The sequence below is a fragment of the Phalacrocorax carbo genome, chromosome 8, assembly GCF_963921805.1.
Source record: "Phalacrocorax carbo chromosome 8, bPhaCar2.1, whole genome shotgun sequence".
In the NCBI taxonomy this organism is placed as follows: domain Eukaryota; kingdom Metazoa; phylum Chordata; class Aves; order Suliformes; family Phalacrocoracidae; genus Phalacrocorax; species Phalacrocorax carbo.
The window spans coordinates 2,558,592-2,581,087 of NC_087520.1; the positions used below are offsets into that span (position 1 = coordinate 2,558,592).

The 22,496-nt window shown below is 43.6% G+C and overlaps 2 protein-coding genes across 7 annotated transcripts in view; both read left to right on the forward strand.

The window, feature by feature from the left end:
- The window catches only part of ACSL6 (acyl-CoA synthetase long chain family member 6), a 50,452-nt gene extending 44,220 nt beyond the window's left edge, over positions 1 to 6,232 (forward strand). For 3 of the 4 annotated variants that reach the window (XM_064458285.1, XM_064458284.1, XM_064458286.1), the window contains one exon: positions 1,234 to 6,232. In XM_064458285.1, coding sequence (XP_064314355.1) covers positions 1,234 to 1,374 — 141 coding nt within the window. In that variant the 3' untranslated portion in view covers positions 1,375 to 6,232. The remainder of the gene's footprint in view (positions 1 to 1,233) is intronic. The other variant, XR_010374141.1, reaches the window with a different exon arrangement.
- Positions 6,233 to 7,875: 1,643 nt separating this feature from the next.
- On the forward strand, positions 7,876 to 18,759 carry MEIKIN (meiotic kinetochore factor). Of its 3 annotated transcripts, none has more exons than XM_064458287.1 (13): positions 7,876 to 8,160; positions 9,490 to 9,577; positions 9,755 to 9,881; positions 10,867 to 10,927; positions 11,610 to 11,753; positions 12,181 to 12,300; positions 12,549 to 12,588; positions 13,837 to 13,898; positions 14,679 to 14,773; positions 15,103 to 15,279; positions 15,649 to 15,729; positions 16,877 to 17,000; positions 18,504 to 18,759. In XM_064458287.1, the coding sequence occupies exons 1-13, from the start codon at positions 7,989 to 7,991 to the stop codon at positions 18,548 to 18,550; spliced, it is 1,338 nt and encodes a 445-aa protein (XP_064314357.1). In that variant the 5' UTR covers positions 7,876 to 7,988; the 3' UTR covers positions 18,551 to 18,759. The 3 variants fall into 3 exon arrangements, with proteins under 3 accessions (XP_064314357.1, XP_064314360.1, XP_064314359.1); XM_064458290.1 differs by having other exon boundaries at positions 11,664 to 11,753; XM_064458289.1 differs by having other exon boundaries at positions 9,797 to 9,881.
- The last annotated feature ends 3,737 nt before the right edge of the window (positions 18,760 to 22,496 follow it).

A 22,496-nucleotide genomic window follows, 5' to 3' on the forward strand; every position in this document is an offset into this window, starting at 1 on the left:
AACAAAAGGGCTTCAAACTTTACACCTCTCTTGCAATACGTCATCTTATAGCCGAGCTTTGAGCCAGCTATTACAGCTAATGCTCTTGTGGGCCGGGATCCCCTTTATGTGGAAGAGCCACTCTCGATCACCCTCGTCCTTGTCTGCAGCACCAGAGGCCAACCTGTGGCTTGGAAATCACAGCTCTGGCTTCTACAGCCAACAGCTTCCAGGGCGTCGGCTCTGAAAGGCAGTGCTGCAAGCGGGGGAAGCATTAACAGCACCAACACTGATTTTTGTGAAGGATGTCACTGGGGGAGGAACTGCGCCACAATGCTTACAGGGGAAAAAATGAATCGCAGAGCTAATGGGAATTTAAAACTTGATTCTCAGTCTATTCCTGCAACTCCCAGTCTAACAAAATGCAAACCGGTCTGGTTTGGGAAATCACGAAAGCAGCAGATGGCTGGGGAATTTTGTCTTAAATCGGTGGACTCTGACCAGTCACGCAGCAGTTTTCTGCTTTCTCCCACACCAGCAGTTCCATAAGTGCACTGGAAGGAAAAGCTCGCTCCCATCTGCGCTGCCAGGCTCCCTGCGGTGCTCAGAGACACCGCCGCTAACAAGGGCAGCCTTGTAAAATCCTGTTTGCCTAGGATGAATGATTTGATATCATTTTAATTAGCAAGTAAAACACCATCAGTTCTTCTTCTGTAAAGATGATAATCATGTACGTTCTTTGTGCCTTCATTATAATTTTGCAAGGCTGAGTTAGTGCTGCTTACTTTCCTTGCAGTTCAGTTAAGGTGGTGTTTCTTAGCCTGACTCCCTGCCCTCCCTCCCCTCCCCTCTCTCCCATAGCCTTTCAACCGTGTGAAACTCTGCAGTTACAACACCACATATGGTGATAGTGGCCCATGTGCTCTGCCTCGCTGTGTTTTGGCCTTGGTTTCATCCCAAAAAGAGGTTTATTCTCTTGGAGAGCTGCCTTCTGTGCTGGCCGGCTGTCGGGTCAGGGCGGACACGGGGAAACAAGCAGGAGAGCACGGAGTGGTGAGGGGCGGGGAGGGTGGGGATTTAGTGCCACCTTGGAAAACTTGGGCACATGAGGAGAATCCTGGGGACCCGGTGGAAGGGTCCCCTGGGCTCCAGGCCCAGCCAGAGGCAACCACAGCAAGGCTGGTGTGAGCGGCTATGCTTTTTCAGTGGGATGCTTGCAATTTTTGCTATAAATATATCCCTTTTTTATTTTAGGTCAAAGCCATTTACATTCACTCTGATATGTTCTCGGTACAAAATGGTTTGTTGACACCAACGTTAAAGGCTAAGAGACCAGAGCTAAGAGATTACTTCAAAAAACAAATAGAAGAGCTATATTCAAGCATCTCCATCTGAAACCATGGGAGGAATGTTCTGAGTAATGGACTTCGTAGCAATATTAGAATAACACTCAAAAACACTGAGCCAGGATGACACAGCTGAAACGGATAAGCATCTGAATCTTATATTTAAGCCTTTCTTTGTTCTAGGATTTCACCATTCACCATAATTCTCCTTCTTTTTTCCACCAGGTGTGATACAATTCATTTTTTACTCCACATACACAGTAGGGTACTACTAAGAATTACACTAAATTGCCACAAAATATACAGAACTTTCAATCTATGACCGAGTAAATTATGGAAACTTACTTTATTAATGACTACAAACATTTCTAATTAAAATAGAGAAAATTTCAGGTATGTCTGTTGATATTTGATTGTATATAACCTAATACATTAGAAACTAACATCGTGGATAATTCAATAATGTGGTCTACCTCAAACAATCAGTGATCGATGGTGAAAGTCTGTTTTCCCTGATCTGGAACTTAAGAGATAGATTTTGTATTTTCCAGGACATAAATTACATTGATTTGATGTAATCATTAATGACCTACCTAACAACCAGAACAGAAAGAGGAATGAATCTCCTGCTATTTGTACTTAATAGACCTATTAGTATATTACACCTAAGGGATTAATATTACCTTACAATTACAGGAACAGGTTAGGAAGCGATAGAATTCCCTCTATTTCCTTTTCATCTGAACTCAATTTATACATGGCACACTGGTTTTATGTTGGGGCCTCCTTCAGCACAGTGCACTCATGGACATCTGAACTACTCAAACTGAGAAGGTTGCAAAAGCATCGCTGGCTCTGTGGCGGCTTTCTGTGGGAGTTCACGTTAACCCAGATGCTCCCGCTCCCTAATTTATTACTTTACATGCTGCTAATACTGCGTAGTCCAGTTGGACTAACTCCCTTTCAGAAACAGCGCTAAAGGAACGGAGCCCAAGGTATAAGCTGCGATTCTGAGCAGGGCTTAGAAAAACAAATCGGTCTGGGAGAAAGGCCGGCCTGAGATGCAGCTGTGGGGGGCACCCCTTGGCTGGCCGTGGACGAGGAAGAAATATTGCTCCAAAAGGCCCGCAGGGATGGGTGAGAGGCTGTGTTAGCCCTCGCTGCTGTAAGGTGTCGCGGTACGGTAAAACGTTGGACGTGGTTGCAGAAAGGCCTGCTAAGAAAACATCTCTAAGTTCGGACATCTGGGAGTCTCGGTTCCCACTGTCATCACTCCCAGTGGCTTTTCTGGAATAAACAGCAAGTAGTCTGGATGAAACCTTAGATTTCACAACCAGCTGTAGCTGCGAGAAAGGGGCCAAGTCCCATGTGGAACAGGATTGGACTCTAGAGCACTCTCCTGATTCAAAACACAGTACAAAACAATGAGAAAACTGGAACATCGAGTCGCTTGAATACTTGGCCTGTCGGTGGCTTCCTTCTGCTAAACAGGGTCCTGAATATATATGTGTATTTTAATAGCTGCTGTTTGTTGCACCAGTGAATACTAGCATGGAGCTGTGCCTGCTAGATCTTCTCTGCTAGGACAGTGAAAGCACACTTATCTTCTCTCTTAAACTGGAATCCACCGTAGACTTTTGACGCTAAAAGTTTAAATTTTTAATCTAAATGACCTCTTATTTTTCCTCTGAAATTCCACTGCATGCTTCAAAATGAAATAAATTGAATTAATGAGTTAGCGTTACACGAAGACTGATTTATTGCAGTGATTTCAGAACCGAATGATACAAAGGAAACTGCATCAGCTAACGTAATCACATAAAGAACACGGTGATTTATCAAATGTGCAAGTATTTGTCTTAACCCCTTTTTGCGCCTCATTCCTCATTTGATTCCAGTGCAATGACTCATATCGGTCCAAAGCAAATAAGAAATACGGCTACTGTGATCTGATGGCACCGTACATTCATTTTTCACCAATGTACACAGCGAGAGCACCCCTGGGGAATTTGTCTCTGCCACGTCTACAGAGGGTAAGAATTACGGTATCAAATCTGCCTCTTTAGGTCAAGTCACAAAGGATTTTAATCTCTGCGGAGTCTAGTTCATCTCCTTTTTGTATCAGCCAAAAGACAGTCGTTTCATACGCATGTTTCAGAGCAATGAACAGTTAGATTCAGTACCATTTCCTCTCTGGTTTAATGTGACGTACTTTTAAAATAAATAACAAAAACAACTAGTCATCTAAATAAGTACAGAAAAGCTATTTTCCGCTGATCCTTTCCGACCACATGAATTTAATTTACTTCTCTCCTAAGATGATTTCAGTTTACTAGACTTTTCTAGACAACTAAACCCTGACTTTGTGTAAGTATAGAAGATCCCAGTATGAGTTTATTTACGGCTTAGATGGCTGTTATTTTTACATATATAATGCTGAATAATATATCTGTATTCTTCTGGTATTTGATGCAAAATGTCAGATGCACTAGAGCCAAAGATAGGAGCACCAAAAGAGTAAGAAAGGAAAAATACAGACTTGGCCACACTAGGCCAATGCAAAATTTGGGAGAAATTGTGTTGTCACACCAAAAGTGTGAATGCTTCCAGAACTTGTGAAAAGCTGTATAAATAAATGAAAAGCTCTCTTTAATACTTACTCGTGTAATCAGATTTTCCTCTGCAGGTCACTCTCTCTCGCCATAGCAACGTTGTAAGAGATTAAAACTTGAAGAGAATACGTGTGTACCGCGTGAGCTAGGTACAAACAGGCATCCTTTCAAATTCCGGGAATATTTGTTTTGCGCTGAGCTGTCTTAAACTATAATACTTCTTTCGATCACCAAGGAAAAACCCCAAGGGCTGTCCAGTTACCAGGGTTTTTTTCCCCTGAAGATAACCAATTACAAAATTAATTTCTAATATTCATCTTACTGAAAGAGTTGAGACTCAAGTGCCATTGCATAAGCGGCAATGCAAGTTACCCTTCTCTGTAAAGAACCGTGTTGTTGGTGGCTTCAGGGTGACTGTTTTAACTAATCACTGTCACCTGGGGGTTCATTCCGTGATCAATTAATGACAAAACACCGCAAACCCAGTGACGTGAGCGCAGCTCCGGCCTGCCGCAGCCGGCGGGATCGGCGCTGGTCGGAGTCAAGCCCCTGCGGCGGGGCTGTTACTCGGTGTCGCAAAAGCACCGTTGCTTTGAGCAGCCAAGCGGGACAAAGCAGTTTTGCACCCTCTCCCCCGAAGGCTTGCGCTGCAGCCAGTGCGCTGCGGGCCGAGGTTCGCTGTTCTCGGACATTGTAAATATGGGAGGTTCTTCCTGGGCCTGGTGCTATGCCTGTGAAATCACTGGAAGACCGTCTCCAGTGCTCATATACGAAAACCAGAATAAAACATTTTTGCAGGAAGAGAATATCTCTTAGTTACATGTTTTGTATGTTCCTTGCTCAATATATTGCACAAATACCGGTCTGCCACAGAAATGCTCAAAGACACACACGCGTGTGGGCAGAAACCATAGCAGTCTTAACCCCGTGTTGGCAGGAAATACAAGCGTTGTTCTGTCCTGAAAGGCACGTCTGCAGGTTAAAATGGTTGATACGCTTCAGGTAAGAGAGAGATGGTGAGTTGCTTATTGATAAAAGTACTATTTTGCAATCTGTCATCACTGTCAGTACACATAAGCATCAGTAAAGTCCAGTGTAATTTTTGCCATGAATAGGACATTCTTGCGTAGAGCAGAAAATAATCTGACTTAATCTTCTGGAATGAAACGAATTAACTATAGGATTTTTTTTATTATTATTTTCCATGTGTTAAAAGCACAAACTGGTGATCTATATGTAAATAAACTGCTACAAGATGAATGTAAACTGGAAAAGAATATACTATTTTTGCATGGTAACAGATTACTTAAAGACCTCTTGATGCCTTACGGAAAATTTGGAAAAGCATTTTATTTAGAGGCAATTCTATCTGCGTAATTTTTGTATCTTTAGCTCATTTTGGTTTTGTCCGCGAAAAAAAAAAAGATATCAGAATTAGATCTTTGTTTCTTCTTGGAATTAACATTCTTCAGTACTTTGCACATTCAATGGTTTCTACACCACCTTTGCTCCTGTTAAATGGTGAAGCTGAGGCTATGGTTTCGGGAGGAGAAAACTGGATGCTTGTAGCCTGGGAAGGAAAATGTTTTAGATCCCTGGAATTGTTCCAAAATAAAATGTTTTCTGAGGCATCTAGAACCCCTTTAAGCCCTTCATTTCAGCTTTTTGTTATGTGTTTTAGCAAAGCCCAAGCTGCAAATGAATGAGGCATTTTCGTAAGCGTTGCCTATTCTATTTTCAACTGAAAGTAAAGGGGTTAAAAATGTAACATATACCTTTGTGTAAAAAAAAAAGATCTTAACTGTAATTAAAGATTTTTTCGGTTTTGGTATATTAGCATGTACATCAAAATTACATGTAGGGAAACTTTTGTAAAGAATTAAATTGTCACATTTCTCAAAAGTTGCTCATAAGATTTTCTCGCGGACTGACATACAATAAAAGCTCTTTTATAAAACCTGTTGTTACTCCAGCACTCTGTCCTCATGATCGGTATGAAGTCGTTCAGAATGCGTGCGTATACTAAACGTGTTGTAAAAAAAAACCAACCATAAAATAACGACCAAAGGAATATTGGAACCTGAGATTGATTTTAGCAATCTTCTACGAAAAAATTGTTGCAAAGTTCTCTGAAGATGCAGCAGTCTTTCTGTAATGGTTTCATTTTTTTATTTTAAATTGGTGATAGTATAACCAAATGTATATGCTTGTTTAATAAGAATTGATAATTGGGAATGCATAGTATTTTTTCAGACTATGTGTCTAAAACAATAAAGGTTAAAAGCGTTCAGTCTCTATTCGCGTTTTTGTGTGCACTCGCATCTCTCCCTTCACTTGGAAATCCAGAAGTGTCGAAGAATTATATCCATTTTTCATGTTAACAGAGCAAAGGGACTCTTCTGCTCTATAAACTGAAATGTGGGGTCTGATCAGTGAAAGGAATCTATTGCGCACAATTTCAATTGCAAGATGTGGTGTTATAAAACCAAATTTGCCAGCATTATTCTACCAACCTGAAAGAAGGTTGTAGTGAGGTGGGGGACAGTCTTTTCTCCCAAGTCACCAGTGACAGGATGACAGGAAATGGCCTCAAGCTGCGTCAGGGGAGGTTTAGGCTGGATATTGGGAAAATGCCTTCCCTGCCAGAGCGGTCAGGCCCTGGCACAGGCTGCCCAGAGAGGTGGGGGAGTCACCATGCCTGGGGGTATTTAAAAGACATGTAGACACGACACTTCGGCCATGGTTTGGGAGGCCTGGGGGTGTTGGGTTGGGGGATGGCCTTGATAATCCTGGAGGTCTTTTCCAACCTTAATGATTCTATGATTCTGTGATTTATTTGTCCAAACCAATGCAAGGGAGCAGCAGCATCCAGTACATGCGATTTACATCCCCGTAAATGCCAGTAGCAGAGGAACAGGAGCAGGACCAGGCAGGATTATTTGTGGGCAATGATGCACTTCAATTTCTGCATCAGAAACTGGTGGCTGGTGGTTGGTTCAAGGACACTAACCGTCCCTGACGCCTCCTGCCACCATCTTCCTCCAGGTTTCCTTGCCCGGGGCTCGACCACAACCCAGCTTCCCCCAGCCATGGTGTCAGCCCCCCTGTGGGGTGATGCCCACCACCTTCCCAGCCCTGCGGGGACACATTGGTCCCCTCGGGCAGGTCTGGAGGGTGCCAGGCCATGTCCGGGGTGCATCGAGCCCCACATTGCAGCCGGGTGAGGGGGGGGATTGTCCTGCTCTGCTCCGCGCTGGGGCGGCCTCACCTCGAGGGCTGCGGGCAGTGTCGGGCGGCACAGGACATTAGGGTATAAAGCTGCTGGAGAGTGTCCGGAAAAGGACCACTAAGTTGGTGAAGGGTTTAGAGGGGAAACGGTACGAGTGGCGGCTGAAGTCCCTTGGTGTGTTCAGCCTGGAGGAGGCCGAGGGCAGCCCTCATGGGCTCTGCAGCTCCCTCCCAAGGGCAGGAGGAGGGGCAGGGCTGGTCTCTGCTCTCTGGTGACCAACGCCAGGCCCCGAGGGAACGGCAGGGAGATGTGCCAGGGGAGGGTGAGGCTGGGCATTAGGAGAAGGTCCTTCCCCCCGAGGGTGGTGGAGCCCTGGCACAGGCTCCCCAGGGAGAGGCATCGCGGCACCAGCCTGGCGATATTCCAGAAGCACTTGGCCAAGGCCCTCAGAGACATGGTGTGAATTTGGGGTGTCCTGTGCAGGGACGGGAGCTGGGCTCGGTGAGCCTTGCGGGTCCCTTCACACCCAGGACACCCCACGGTTGTGCGAACGCCGCGGCGCCCGCAGCCGCTCCAGCCGCCTCAGGGCCGAGAGCGCCGCCTGCTGCCGGCCGTGGCGGGCGGCCGCGCCGCGCATGCGGGCTGGAGGCGCGGGGGGGTCCTCCCTCGCCGGCCCAACGGCGGGAGGGGGCGGTTGGCTCTCGGGGGGGAGGCCCGGTGCCTCCGGAGGGCTCCGGGCCGGGGGTGGTTGTTCCCTGAGGGCAGCCGGCGCCCGCCTCCCCGCCGCGTCTCTCCGGGGCTGCTGCGGAGGCGCGGTCCGACATGGAGCCGTGCCGCCGGCCGAGCGCGGCCCGCGGCGGAAAGGCACCGCGGAAGAAGCGTCGCTCGTCCCCGCTGCCGGGGGCGGCCGCTTTCCCGGGCAGGGCCGGCGCCTCCGAGCCGTGCCGGCGGCGCCTCTTCGGGAGCGCGGGCCCCTGCGGGCCGCAGCCCGGCAGTAAGCGCTCTCCCTCCGTCCCCCCCTCCCGCCGCCGGCCTTCCCGAGCCCTGAGGTGCCGGGGGAAGCGCCGCGGCAGCCGGGCAGCGGCTGCCGGGGGTGGGGGCGGGAGGTGGGGGGACAGCCCTGTCCTGTGCTTTCTCCAGTACTCGTGTGGTCGTGGCAGTGTGAGGCGCGGGTTGGGCTGCGGGGCGGGTTAAGTCACCCTCCGCGGAAGGCGCTTAGAACAGTGAATGCTGTGCCTCCCCCCCCAGCCCTGGGTTCCTCGCCCTTCGTGTCCAGCCGAGCTCCTCTGTGAGGAGGTTTGTGCTTATCCGTGTCCCTTAGGGCGTGGAAAAGCAGGCAGCTGAGCTGGAAACAGGACTGCTTCCTCTGCTTTAGCTGCTAGTAATAAAAGGGATTTTCCTTGTGTAGGGTATCCCCCCCCCCGCCATAATTTCCTTTAGAAATGGCAAGACACCTTTGAGAGGATACTTTCAAAAAAAATGCTGAAAGTTGTTCCACAAAAGGTGGAATACAGTTCAGCTGATCTCGAGTTAAGTATTAAATTGCGGTGTGAGGGGAAGGTGTGGGATTCAAGTAAAGGCTGACAGTAATAGCGTAACTTGATCAAGTGAATGGGGAAGAGCAGTGTGGGATGTCTTGGTCCCACGCTGATCTTGATAATTTAAAGTTTAAATTACTGTTACGGGGTACAATGAATGTTAGTTTCTGTCTTGATCCTGCTCTGCTGGTTCGTGCTGTCGTAGGTGTTCAGTATTGTTCTGTACCTAATGGCTACAGCTGCAGTGTAACTCTAGAAAGTTCGGCTATTTCTAGCTCCTGGATACGGAAAATAAAACACAAAGCTAAACAACTTATAAAATGGTTTTAGGAGAAGAAAATCTTTCTCTGAAATTTGCTGGTTCCTAAGTAATTGTGTCATTGTGGCCTTTGGGATTATATACATGGAGGACCAGTTTATGTAGAAATTTTTACAGTGCTCTTAGTAAAATCCATTTAAAACTGATTTAGACTCAAACTACTTTGAACCTAGGTAAAGGTCACTTCCAAAGTGGCTGTTTCTTTTTTTTAATCAAGATGTTTCTAAACGACATGAAGTATTTCTTGAAGTCTGCTTTTTTTTTTTTGTTTGGTCTTGTACTGATAAAAAGAGAGCTTGGGTAAAAATAATAAAGCAAATTCAGACTTTACAGTGTTTGTGATAATAGTGTCAAAAATTGTTATGGGCAGGGAAGAGGGGGAACAGCTAAAGGTGCGCCATTAGAAATAATCTACATTCTAATACTAAAACTAAAATCACTGAACTAAATACTTGTTCTTTCCTAGGCCTGAAGGGCAAGTTCAGTGTGAAAGGCCTACCAAAAATAAAAGAAAATCTTGAAGTCACTGGAGTGGACCATTCATCCAACCAAAGGTCTGTTAATGCAGTCAGATACACCGTTACTAGCGCTAGCTAATGGTTCAGCTTGTTTTGCCTGCATGAGATGTCTCTTGGAGGCAAACAGTCTGAATTCTCGGTAAACTGATGTTTGTCAGACTATTTGTTGGCACGTCATAAAGATATTTTGTAGTTTTTGTCACCTTCCTGTAGAACAGTGCGGCTCAGTGTACTGAGCTTGGCTCTGCTCTTCAGCCGCAGCAAGCGAGCGAGTGTCCAAGCAGCCACAGACTTGGAAAAAAATGAAGAGAAAATAGAAGAAAGCACTGAACTGCTGAAGGTGGGATTGCTGTCTTGTTCTTTATCTGCTAGTAATTTATGGAGGCTAAATGAAAGAACTGTGACATGTTAAATTCTTTTTTTAAGCAAGTAGAATTTCCTGTGAGTTATGTGTGTGTACATTTTTCAGGCTGAACTTGGTTCTGTATTTTGGTGATGTTTTCCTGGGTCTTTGGCCAGAATAAAAGCTGTTGGAGCTATTGGTAGCATGGAAAAACATCCACGCTAATTATCCTTAATGAGGAATGGCCATAGCAAGCTCATTAGAGAGCGATTCCAGCGAATTGCTCGCTTCCAGTTCAGACACAGACCTTGGCAAGTCACTATTGTGGTCTTCCTCATGTTAGTACAAGTGGAACAAAGTATTTTGTGATGGCTGAGCAGAAGCGTTATAGGAGAGTTAATACTGCCGTGGTGGGAGAATAGTTCATCAGGTGTGCTCAGACTGGAAGCTGATATAGCAAAGGGCTTGAGTGATATTGGTTTAAAACTATTTTTCTTTAAAATGTTGGCTCTTCTTTGGAGTCCACCGATCATTTACATCTCCTGCAAATGCTTAGTTTCATAGAATTTACTATTCAAACCACACAGTTTGAATTTTGGGGAGCAATCTGGGAATCTGAAAGTGAGCGGCATGAAAAGTACCTCTAAAAATATAAAAGACAGGGAAATTCATTACTCCACTGCTGCCTTATGCATACTGTCAGTTGATGTCAGTATGCCTACTAGAAGTCTCATCCAGCAGAGGCTGTAGGATCATGTTACTGGGTATTCATTATGAATTTTAGAGCTGTAAGTCAGACTGCAGACTTGTTAATGCTGCGTGAAAAACCCTGATAGAAATTACACTGTGAATAGCAGGTGTAAGTGCTGAAGTACCAGGCAATAAATTTCTGAGCATCTACTAGTGTAGGAATACATTTAATTGCATTTCCTTGTCTACCTCCAGTCTTCTCAGATTGTTTGTACTGGGCATTTAATTTTAGGAATCCTTGATAATCAACTCTGACAGTAAAGAAAGTTTGGAAAATGCTGAAGTGACTTCAAGTGAGTATAATGGCAATGCATTATGTTACTAAATATATTTTTATATCTGTAAAACTAAATACAAAATTAATTTTATAATTTTAATTATAGTTCTGTAAAAGTACTGGTTTGCTCTTCTTGTCGTGGTTCTGACTGCGTGATGTTAGAAAGTGGAGGTTTTGAGGCCACTGGACTTCTGCCTCGTCTTCCAGCACACAGCTTGGGTCACATGAGTTGACTGCAGGCAGCACAAGCGGGATAGGAGCCCTGCAAGATCTGAGACAGTCCCGAGCTCAGCCTGCTGAAAAGCACATGATCTTGGTTTTATCATTGACTGAGCTAGTCGTTGACATGAGTTCTTCTGTTTATTCAAACCTGCATTTTTAAAAGCTTGTGCCTAAATAGTTTGTCCTTCTGAAAACAAACCTGGCTAAAGATTACCTTATCAGAGGCTAAATTCTTCAAGTATTTCTAGTGAGCCTTGGACAAGGAAGGAGTCGTCCGTTAGATTATGGTGGTGTAAACTGGGCTTCAGGACACCTTTTATTTAAGTGTGTTATGAATCAGTGCAAGATACTGACTTGACAATATTTAGCTCATCGCAGGAATGAAAGTTAGATAAGGAAGTCCTGGATGGTTTGTACAAGATGATGATGCTTTGTTCTTTTTTTTTGGTAGCCGCCTCTTTTGCCTCTTTCTCTAGGTACAGGAATGACTCTTCCCACAGGTGTTTCAACCTTTCTCCTACACTGTTTAGATGTGGATTCAACTGCAGATTATAACACAGGTGCTAGTGACAGCCTGAACAGTTGCCCATCCCCTGAAACATTCAGAGATGATGCTTCAGGTGAGACTTCTGCTTTTGTGAGCTTTATTTTATGTAGAAAATGCGGGGGGACTAGCTACAACAGAAAGGCTAGTGGCCTTCCTTGGTGTGACTCACCAGGTCAGATGTTTGCTACCAGCCAGGCTTTGCTTGACATGGGATTTGTATATCTGGTCCTCCAGTCCAGAGTGAATCAGGCCCTGGTGTATTTTGAATCGTACTGTAAACGTAAAGTAGTCACTGTTGACACAAGCTTTTTATTGGGGATGACCAACAAATCTGCTTTGAGTGAAATTCCTCTCAAACTTTTTTGTGGCCGTTTGAGCCAAGCAAGTGCTTTCACTCTGCTTTCAAGTTCCTGTCCTGTAAATGTGGTTGCTTTCAGTTTGGGCACAAAACCCAGTGAATTTCAGCATGAGAAACTTGCACTTACATCTTTTATGTCCAGAAAGAAGTAATTTTTACTCTGAGAACTCTGGCAAATACAAGAACTCTACCCTCCTGGACTCCAGCAAAGCAGTGACCATAGATAAGATACCACAGATCTCAAATTTTTCAGCAATATTAGGTAATTCTTTTCTACAATACTTGAGAATGTCTACATAAACAAACTTCACTCTAGTGTGAGGAACCTGTATAAAATATGTAATGATAATTTCATTTAAGGCCTGTATGTGTAATTGGGAACATCTCCGTTAGTGGTCTATGCTTGCTTCTAATATTTTGTTCTCTAATTTAGTGTGCACTAAAAATTATCCGGTCTGCTTAGGTTTGGGGTTGTTTTTTTTTTTAAAGTTTAGCTTTTATATTTTTTAGAACCTGTGCTGGAGGATTTTCAAGACCAATGCACTAGAAGGTAATCTGCAAAGCAGACTCTTCGATATACCTAAATGTTCAGGTTTTTCTCTTTTTTTTTTTGAATGATATTTGAAAGAAAGGCCAGTGTGAATAAGCCTCTGATCCTGCAAACACTTCTGTTGAGTTTCAGCTGCCTGTGTCCTCAGTAACTTTGAAACTGGTGCATTAAGTCAGGTAAGAGTTTGCCTTACAGACTTTTGTTTTGGTCTTGCCAGCTTTAGGGAAATCAATGTAAGAAAACTCAGTGAAGGATTTTGTTATTTTATTTTATGGGAAGGTGATCTTTATTTATAAAAACCCAAAGGAAATTGCTTTTATCCGGTTGCACTTACTCTGTCAGATTTCCTTTGGGCCCAGGCAGCAAGGTGTGTGTGCCCAGGTGCAGAGGCCAGCGTTGCCTGTGCAGCACCGAGTACGAGGGGCACCTTGTTAAGTCTCTGGTGTTCTGTGCTTGCCCAAGACACGCTTAGGTTTTGCGCAGATCTTTTATGTTCTTTAGGAATCATCAGCTTATCTGGGGCACTCCTTTGCTCCAGAATCTTGCTGATTTTAGCCTTCATAGATCTCAGGTCAGGTTGCTGCCGTCAGTTTTTTCTTTGGAATACACGTCTGCCAGGAAGCGGAATGGTGTATGTGATATGCTGGAACCCTGTGGCCACCCTCCTGCTGTTAGGATGCCAGGTTTTCTGTTGACAGGTCATCTGTGTTGTGGTTTTATCACAATGCGGGGTTTTCACTGCATCTACTATGCTTGGCCTTGTCACAGTGCCGCCTTCAGGTCCTGACATAAAAATCTGAGTAACATGAGTGTTTTTCTAGGAACAGTATCCTTTCTTTTAACCCTTGTGCTGCTGATTCCACGTTTATGTGTCTATTTCTGTTCATAACTCATTTATACTAATCTTAGTGCTACAGATCTTTACAAAATTCAAGCTGAATTTTCTTGTGAACCTAATTTTCCCCTGTATCCTCCTTAAACGTGTTCTGTCCTAGTATGCTTCAGTGAATGTCTTCTGTGGGTCTTAAATTGCAAGTACCTTCAGAATATGCTGGGTGACTTCGTGATAAACTGTTAAATAACTGTAAAGGTGACCAAGTAACTCAGTGATAATATTTTTTAAAAATAAGCTTTATCCATTTTCACTCAGTCTGTATTTTCCTATGATTTTTTTATACATTGGTTTTTTTTTAACGTTCACATTCATTCATTCTAGTTGCTTACTTTTTTTTTTTTCCCCTCTCCTAGAAAGAGACCATCAAACTGCAATTGCAGTTCTTCAGCATTAAGTGTTTCAACTACTCTGGCAGGTAAAATATGACCTGAAGCAGTTGTACTAGCTGTGAGACGACAGAATATTCCACCCAAAGTTAACTGATGGCAAAATATCAGAACCAGGCTCCCACTGGGTCATTTGTCCCGCTGGCACAGGCTAAGCTTAGTTGTGTCTAGAAGGGAAGGTGTGAATTAAAAATCTTCCCTTTAAATAAGACTTGGTCCTAATTAATGTGTTGGGAGAAGAACAAAAAAACCTCAAAACCCCAAACCCTGCGTTTTTCCACTTAATCACCTGTGCAATGAAAATTAGCATTTCTTATTTAACTTATCCAGGAACAGAAGTGTTTGTGTTGTGCTTCTTACTTCAACTTAATTCATATCAGCTTCACAAATAGTATTAGGAGTCCCTCATGTAACTACAGTTCTGTGACTGATGCAGTTCTGGCTACAGCCCAGGTACCACATAATTTTCCCCTGCTTAATTTGGACTGTAATAGCAGCAGAAATTGCCACTGGCAAAGGCTGCTGTGATTATGCAATTCCTCCGCTCCCACAGTTTGTGTGTCTAGCAGTAAATAGCCAGGTGAACGTAAGATTAATAAGCAACCTTGTTTCCTCAAGGAAAGGGAGAGGAGTCAAGCAGCCCTGTTGGTGGGGAGAGGGAGATGAGGATTATATTGAAAGGAGGAAGTGTGTTTCCATGGGTGGCTTTGGAATGATCCCTCTTTGAAAACCATCCTGTAAGACATGGGTTGGAGAGTAGCTGTGGTCTTTGCCTCAAAATTAATTAATTTGTTGGAAATTTATCACAGGAAAAAAAGTCTGTAAAATTACAGCTGCAAGAGAGAGAACTCCAAACCTAAAAACTGGTATGCGCTGTTCTTCACCGTTAGGACCGGAAAAAAAGGTGAAAGATGCTTAATAAATCAGCCAGGTTGTAACATGGATGACTTGCTCCTTCCTTGTGCAGGTGGAAGACTCCACCTAGGCGGGTAGTAGTTCCCTTGAAAGGGGAGCCTGCAGACGGCGGCAGAGAGTGAAGGTGTAGCTTGCCTCTACCTCTGGGGAGCAGTAACTGTCATGGGTGCCCCCTCAGCTCACTGCTTTTCAGACTGACTGTGTCAGTGATACCGAATCAGTTGCATAGACCTCGCTGTGACAGTGGGACCCTGTTAGTGCTTACTGCGCTAGGGAGATTCACTTTGTAATGCACAGTGTAATTGTTTCACCCTTCAGCCTGACAATCAAACTGCTAAACCCAAAAGGCTGGAGTGTAAGAAAAAAAAAGAAAATTCTGATGCATTGGAAGAAGGTACGTTGTCCTTGGGTCAGCCTGGTGCCCCAGGAGACGCTTCAGCCACATCGGTGGGCTTGACAGCAGTACTGCCACCCGCACGGACAGATGTTCTGGTGGTGAGTGTTCCCATCGCGCCCCGCTGGTTAGTAAAGGCATAACGTCGAAGTGAAAGTTTTGAATCGTGAAAAAAGTTAAAATTAAGTATGAGAAGTGGTGGGAAGTGCTTTATGCCCTAGTTGTGATGGGGACCTGAAATGTGCGTGTTCTGTGCTGCAGTAAAACAATCCTTTGTCTTAATTTTGGAGAGCTGAAGACCAAAAAAAGTGAATGACGGGAATTCAGTAGTTAAAGCCTAAGAACTATTAGTAATTCTAAATGGAGTTGTTATAGTATTGTGTACTAGGGAATGCTGTAAAGACCAAGGACTACTAATAAACAGCAAAGAATTGGAAACTGATACTGAATTCTTCTCTGGCTTTGTTTAGAAAATGAGTTCCACCATGCTGATCATGGAGGAAAATAAAGCCCTAAAAAATCCCGGATATGCTCAGCCTGCGGAGCTAGATGTGAGTGTCTATCCTTATACTTTTTATTTTTGACCATTAAAACCAAGCAAATCGTTCTTCACGGCACAGTCCAATTCTGGCTGTACTTGTGCGACAGTACAAATTGCGCAACAAACTGCACGTTAAATTCAATCAGTTGAACAGTTAAAAAACTACAACAAAACCCTACGGTGTCTGCTTTGTATTTTTGCCACACCTTCTAATGTAAAACCAGCACCTGGTAACCTTCCTTGCGTTACCGCTTTGATACGAACAAACTTGCTATTTCAGTGCCAGGCTGAGTTCTTTGTCAGTACAGGTAGTGTTGCACTACTGCTTCTCTCGGCAGGAAGGGAGGTGATGTCTCTGTCACTTTCATGCCATAGCTCCCAACCAAATCAGCAAACTATAAATTGTTCAGAAAAAGGGAAACAGTTACAATAGAAAGACTGCTTAATTTTGCACCAGATTATTGGGCAGGAGAACATACTGGGCTTTCCTAGTGTTCTTGCGAGCACACGCGGGTTCATGGATACCAGATTAACAAATAGAGAACGTCAGGGTCTTGTTGGAGGCTGAAGATAGGAATCACTGGAGTCCTAAATCGTATTTTTGAAGCAATAGAACACCCCTTGCATGACCCAGCAAGCGTTGGCCAATTTGAATTGTCTATCATTTAATTGGGTAGTTATTGCTCTGTGGTTTTTATTTTGGTGGAGCTGTAGCTTAGCTTGTCACCAGTGTGCAAAGCCTCACCTGGGGAAGACCTAGTCCCGAATACCACAGGTCCATATGTAAATTCAGAATAAATCCTTCCTGCATCTCTGAGTCAGAAAAAGAAATTATTCTTCAAAAGTCCAGAAGAAAAGGATATTTTTCAGGTTCTTATTTTACTGCACTCTTCACATCCAGTTTTGGCATGCTAGTTTGTAATGTACTATATTTTAGAGCCTTAGAGTATTACAAAGAGCTGAAGAAAACATTTAAGCTTTGAAGCTTTCCATCACCCTTTCCGATAGCATATTAAGTGTATGGAAGTAGTCTTAAATCTTTCCTAATGACATCCCTCGAAGTCTGCATGTCAGCTCTAATTTCCCTAGAAGAAAGCTAGAAGACTCTTTCTTCAATGGAAATAGTTATGTGAACAGAATGTCATTAATCTTTTCAGCCTCTGTGTGGCAGACAAGAAATCTGTTCTATTGTCAGAACCTCACCTTGCCGGAGGCCTTCCAGACTTCACCAAATTCCAGTTAACACAGAAGCGTTCCGCCTGCCCGAAGGAGTGCCTGAAGGTAACAGAACATAGAATTGGTTCACTATGCAGATTGTAACTGGCTATTTGAGTGTTTAAAGGTGTTTGGGTTTGGTTTGGGTTTTTTTTGTTTGTTTTGGTTTTAAGTCTGAATATTTGGAAAAGTCACAAGGCTAAAGAGTAAAAGAAGCTGAAAACTTCAGATTTCTGACTTAACAGTGTTCCCGCGCAGCAGTACTTCACTGACAAACTACACTAATGTTTTCTCCTCCAAGGATCTTTAGCATAGTGATTAAGACAACCTAGCCGTTTCACAGGCTAGACCATTCAGGCCAGAAGGTGCTCCTAGGTAACTCTGTGAATATCTGCAGCTCTTCAAGTTACTCCTAAACAGAACTTTGAGCTTCGCTGCCATTATGGAGACTCCCTAGAAAAGATACCAGCTTGTTTAGTAAATTATTGTCCTGTGCCTTATTTCTAGGGTGAATATATCTGTCTTCAGCTTTCAGCCATTTGTGTGTTTTGTATCTTTCTCAGCTAAACTGAGCTCTTCAGCATCCAGTATTTTTTTCCCCCCTGAAAGTAGCTCATGTAAGAGGGTATGTTTTTCTTTAAAAATTGTCAGTTTTTCTCTAAAGGTTCCTGTTCTTTTCTCCCGAGATGCTCAACATAGGAGAAGCTCCTTTCTTCACTTCCTAGATTTTTATTAAATAAAAACAAGAAACGGGTACCAAATAGTCTCATCGCTACCATAGGAGTAAAATCCCCTCCTGGTCCAGTCTCTCTTGAAGTTTCTCAGTGTGCCACTGGATGGCATACGTCTTCCTAAGTTTAAAGTCGTTCTCTACAGACAGACGATGCCTGCAAGTTTTCTGCAAGTTATATTTGTCATTTATACTGTTTTAATTTCATAATCATACTGGCTTTCAAAAATACTGAATATACACAAATTTATAATGGAATTGTGGTTTCCTAGGTCCAAATACTCTCCTACTTTATTACAGCTTGAGTACATTCAGTGTCTGAGAACGCAGGGAAGTGCTTCTAAGTGTTTGTGTTAATTAATGACAACCATCTGATGCTCTGTACAGACCAAAGAACAAGGACGACAAGGATGTTAAGTCACGTGCCCAAGCGAATTGTGGTACCACAGAACATAGGCTGTGCTTGCTGGGCAAGTGGATTCCTGCAGTCAGCAAGTGGTGGTGTCAGAACGAAAGTTTGCTTTTGTTGCTGCGTTTCTAGAGGAACCTGGGAATCAGGAATTAGACTGCCTAAAGGTGGTGGTGGGGGGTTATGTTGGATGTTTTAGTCTCTGCTCAAGGAGTCTTTCAGAGGATGCTCTTTTTCACTAGGCATGCACATACGCTCAAAACTATCGTTCTCTTCTTGCTGGCAATTGACCTACAGGATTCGGATTCCTCCAAAACAAATTCTAGCATAGATACTGAGCATCTGAACAGCTTGTCAGACCAATGAGCTTTCTCGTACACTTGAGAATGGGCACTTATTGACAGTATTTAACTTCTCACTTTTTCCCCAGATATTATTACGAGTACCAAAAACTGGATCTACTGTAAACACAGATGAGATTTCTGGGTTTCAGCAGTACTCAGCAGAAGAAATAGCGGTCTTGCTGCTGCGGCAGGGAGGTGAAACAGAACTACTAGCCAGTAATTAATGGCCGTTTTTTTTTTTTTTGCATATACATTGTTTGAAATTTTGTATAATGCTTTGTAGTAAGCTTGTAAATACTTTACTCAAATACTTAATATTAAATTATTTTGTACGAGCAACTAGATCGTATTCTGGGTGTTGTTCTGTAAGACTTCATAAAGATGATTCTTAGGTTAGTTTAGATTTTTGAAAAGCATGACTCCAGAACAGCAGACCAAGTTGTATTAATGGAATTATTTTTGCCTCTTGCTGTGCCAAGATTTCTGGATTTCTCTAGCAGCATTAGCATCTAAAGATGTGACCTCTGCTTGAGTTAAGAAGTGTTAACACTCTTTATAAAGGTAACTGCGTGTCCTGAAAATGGGTACGTAAAGCATTCGTGTACTCTCAGGAGTCAACAGTGCGCTATCGTTAAACTACGCGAACACTTCGGTCTGCAGAACTTTGGAGGTACAGGGCTATTGATCTCTAAACGTGACTGGAAGTGGCCTTCGCCCTACCCTCGCTGCAGTACGGCTGGCTGTTTATGATCAGCACTGCTGCCATTCGAGGCACATCCACAGCCATCTCGGAGTCCTTCCCATTTCATCTCCGTTGTTGCATTAGATCACCTATCTCAGCCGCTGTTTCTCCTAGTGGCTTCAAACTTGTGCAGAGGGGAAGTAGGTGCCCTACATGAATACAAGGATGGAAAAACCTTTTATAGCTGAACTGTCTCATGCTATTGGCACTCTGGATATTTAGGTTACTGCTCACGCTAGCTGGCACTTAGGCTAGATTCCCAGTGCTTCCAGTACAGCCTGTGGATTGTTAATCCATAAATGATGTATGATTCTATGAAATGTTCCGCAGCGTGCTAAATGCCTCAGAAAACACGGAGAAGAGCAGTTGCATTCATTGTAGGCTAAAGTAATTTGGATCCCTACAGTGTTCTCACTACAACACCCCTTACCTTGACCCTTTTGTAGTCATAAGGAAGTTTTTCAATGTTTTAGAATGATAGTATGGCTTTCCAAACCTCTTGAAGTCGGAGTTTGTTTCTCAGTATTATTACCCAAAATATTCATGCCCTAGAAAATAGGTCTGTGTTTCCAAAAAGAGCAAGTCAAGAAGATGTATAAAATCCACTACGTCAATTAGTTTGTCTACATTTGAAAATATCTGTGAAAGTTCAGACCCTGTGCCTTTTCCTGTTGCTCTGGGGTAGAAGGAAGTGCAAATAAATGCTGCTAGATCGGTCTATGAACAAGTATTGTATAAACATACTGTATGGCTCAAGGTTAAAAATGATGCTATAAGTTATGTTTCCTTTGAGCATTAGTAGAATGAGTTCTGCCAAAAACTCGTTGGCAATCCTCTCAGGTGTGCTTCTAATTATCAATATCCTCATTCTTGCAAATAGTAAGCCATTGGTAATTATGCAAGAATCTCGAGCCCCTAGGAGATAGAGGTGAGCTCCTTGATGTAGGGTTAAGCAAAATTGAAAGTTGCGTGTGTAGTAAATTGCGGTTATGATGATCGTTCAAGTAAAGGATGGTCTAGAACAAGAGGTGTTTATCCTAAGGGTATTCTAGGAGTCCTAGGAAAAAGCACTTTGCCCCAAACCATTTTGTAGTTCCTATACAAGAAACAGACTAATACTGACAAACTCATTGGAGAGAACAAGTGAGGAAAACATGGCCTGTAACTGTGGAGTTGGCTGTAGCAGCCTGAAAATTGCTGAGGTTTGTTGTCCTTGATGTGATGAGGCTGTACAGCAGGGCGCAAATGTCATGAACCACAGTCTCTCTTGTCCTTCCCTTCAGTTGCAAAAGCATTGCTTCTTATTTTCAGCTTTTGGCTGGCTCTTGGAGAAAGTATAATTAATTACCAGGCTAGCTCTCTGCCCCAGGGAAGGAAATTTTATTCATTTTGAGGCTGCAACAATATCTACTCTTGTTCTGCTTTTCTCAAAGGGAAGGCATTTTCCCATGTTTTGGTTTTAAACTGAAGAATGACTACATAAAATTTCATTCAAAGTGGAAACTGGCTCTTCCATATTAGTGGAGAAAGGTTACGGGTCACAGCCAGTTAATGGGTAGCACAGAAGAGCTTATTTGTGCAGTGGTTCGGGAGAGGAATCTGCGCAGTGTCAGGGCTGCTCTGTCACGTCCTAGACACGATGAAGCCGTAATGGCTTGAATGGAACCGCTTGCAGTGAGTCAGTCCACGCAAGAGCTGTGATAACACTTTATCACTAGGAATTGGACGTTGTAGATGCATCTTTAGTCATGTATTATACCTAAATCTGTAAGAGGTTTCTCATTAATGCTGTTTGGTTATTTTTGTTATCTGAAGTGGTCTTCTAGGAGACTTTGGTTTAAAGTGCTCGGCGTCAAAGAGAGATGTTTGCCTCTTGCGCTGGAGTGAGTGCCACAGGGGTACGCGTACTAGCTGCTGGAGGGCAAAGACCTCGCCTGCAAATGGTTCCGTCTTGGTTTGTAATCTCTAAAGACAGAAGGGACAGGTTTGGGGCCCACAGCAGCCCGTGCTGAACAGAGAACGAAGCTGACATTTATATTCTCTGTGCAGTTACGAAGATTTGCCTACAGGGAGGTTTTTACGGGAAAGTGGGTGATTAAACCGGTGTTCATCCCTTTTTCTCTTACACTCTGTCCTCCACTCCCTCGATTCAGGCATGTCAATCAAACCTATCAGCATCCCTTACTATTAATTCAGGATTTTCGGAACAGCTTAATTTTTACTTTTAAAGGGACTCTATGAGCTTGAATTGTCATGCACTTGAGATTAGCTAAATCTGCAGCGCTGCAAATTGTGAAACTCCTGAAAGCTGACTTGTATATCCTGTCCAAAACTCTATTGTTCCGCAGCATTCCCCGAGGACTTTCTATATTTGAGGCTGTATTTACATGCCCATCTTGAAGCTAGGAGGTTTTCATGTGGTGGAAGGATGTAAAGATTGGTCATCTGTAAATCTGTGCAGGCAGGTGTATCTTCCATACAGAAGGGGGGGGGGAAGGTACATCTAAACATTAATTCCTATTTTCTATTAGAATTATTTCAACTCCTAGTAGATGAAAAACAAAGTTCCTACAGATGGCTGATTGCCAGGAATCATTATATAGATAAGTTACACATGCACTAAATTGCGCCTTTTAAAAATAATCTGCTTAATTTAATCTTACATCATACACTGTTTTAGTTTAATTCCATTTTCCAGGGAAAGCAGATGAGTCAGTTTTGTCAGTTCTTAATTAAACTTATAGTAGTGGTTGTATCTGAGCGGTGAGATGTTGAAGGAGGCTGTTAACTGTAAGCAGTGTTTCACTTAAACACTAATAACGAGTTTTGCAAAAATCCGCAGATCCTTTTGATTTTATAAAGCGGTTTGTTGTTGTTGTTTCGCTCATCTATTTGTTCTGGATTCACCTGCTGGGTCTTACGCCCCTAAATACTGTTTTGTAGAGGGATGTTTCAGTTGTAACGATGGCTTCGTCTGCAGGCAAATACACGCGGTCCACCTGCCCTGTGTTCCGAACTGAGCGCATCTGAGCTGCGTTACTTGTTACTGCCGTGGGACGATCGATCGCTTCCTCTGCTCGGGAGGAAGAAAACGGGCAGCAGCTGCATTTTCTGCGTTTAGGGGTAAAAGGAGTCACCCGTCGCTGCTGCCCCCCTGCCTGGAAAGTCCCTAAAGCGCCGCGTGCGGGAGGGATTCGACGCCTAAATCTTGACCTCTTTCAGCCTTTCTGGTGCCTCCGTCTTTATCTCCCCTCGGGAGAAGGGGAAACACACCAGCGGCGCGTTATCAGCGCCCCTCGCTGCCCAGCCCTGAGGTGGGGGGAACACCTCGGGCCGG

Coding starts and splice junctions, on each gene's coding strand:
- MEIKIN (XM_064458287.1), top strand. CDS start 7,989: ATGGAGCCGTGCCGCCGGCCGAGCGCGGCCCGCGGCGGAAAGGCACCG. Junction 15,280..15,648: donor CACGGACAGATGTTCTGGTG/GTGAGTGTTCCC, acceptor GGCTTTGTTTAG/AAAATGAGTTCCACCATGCT. Junction 15,730..16,876: donor CTCAGCCTGCGGAGCTAGAT/GTGAGTGTCTAT, acceptor TAATCTTTTCAG/CCTCTGTGTGGCAGACAAGA.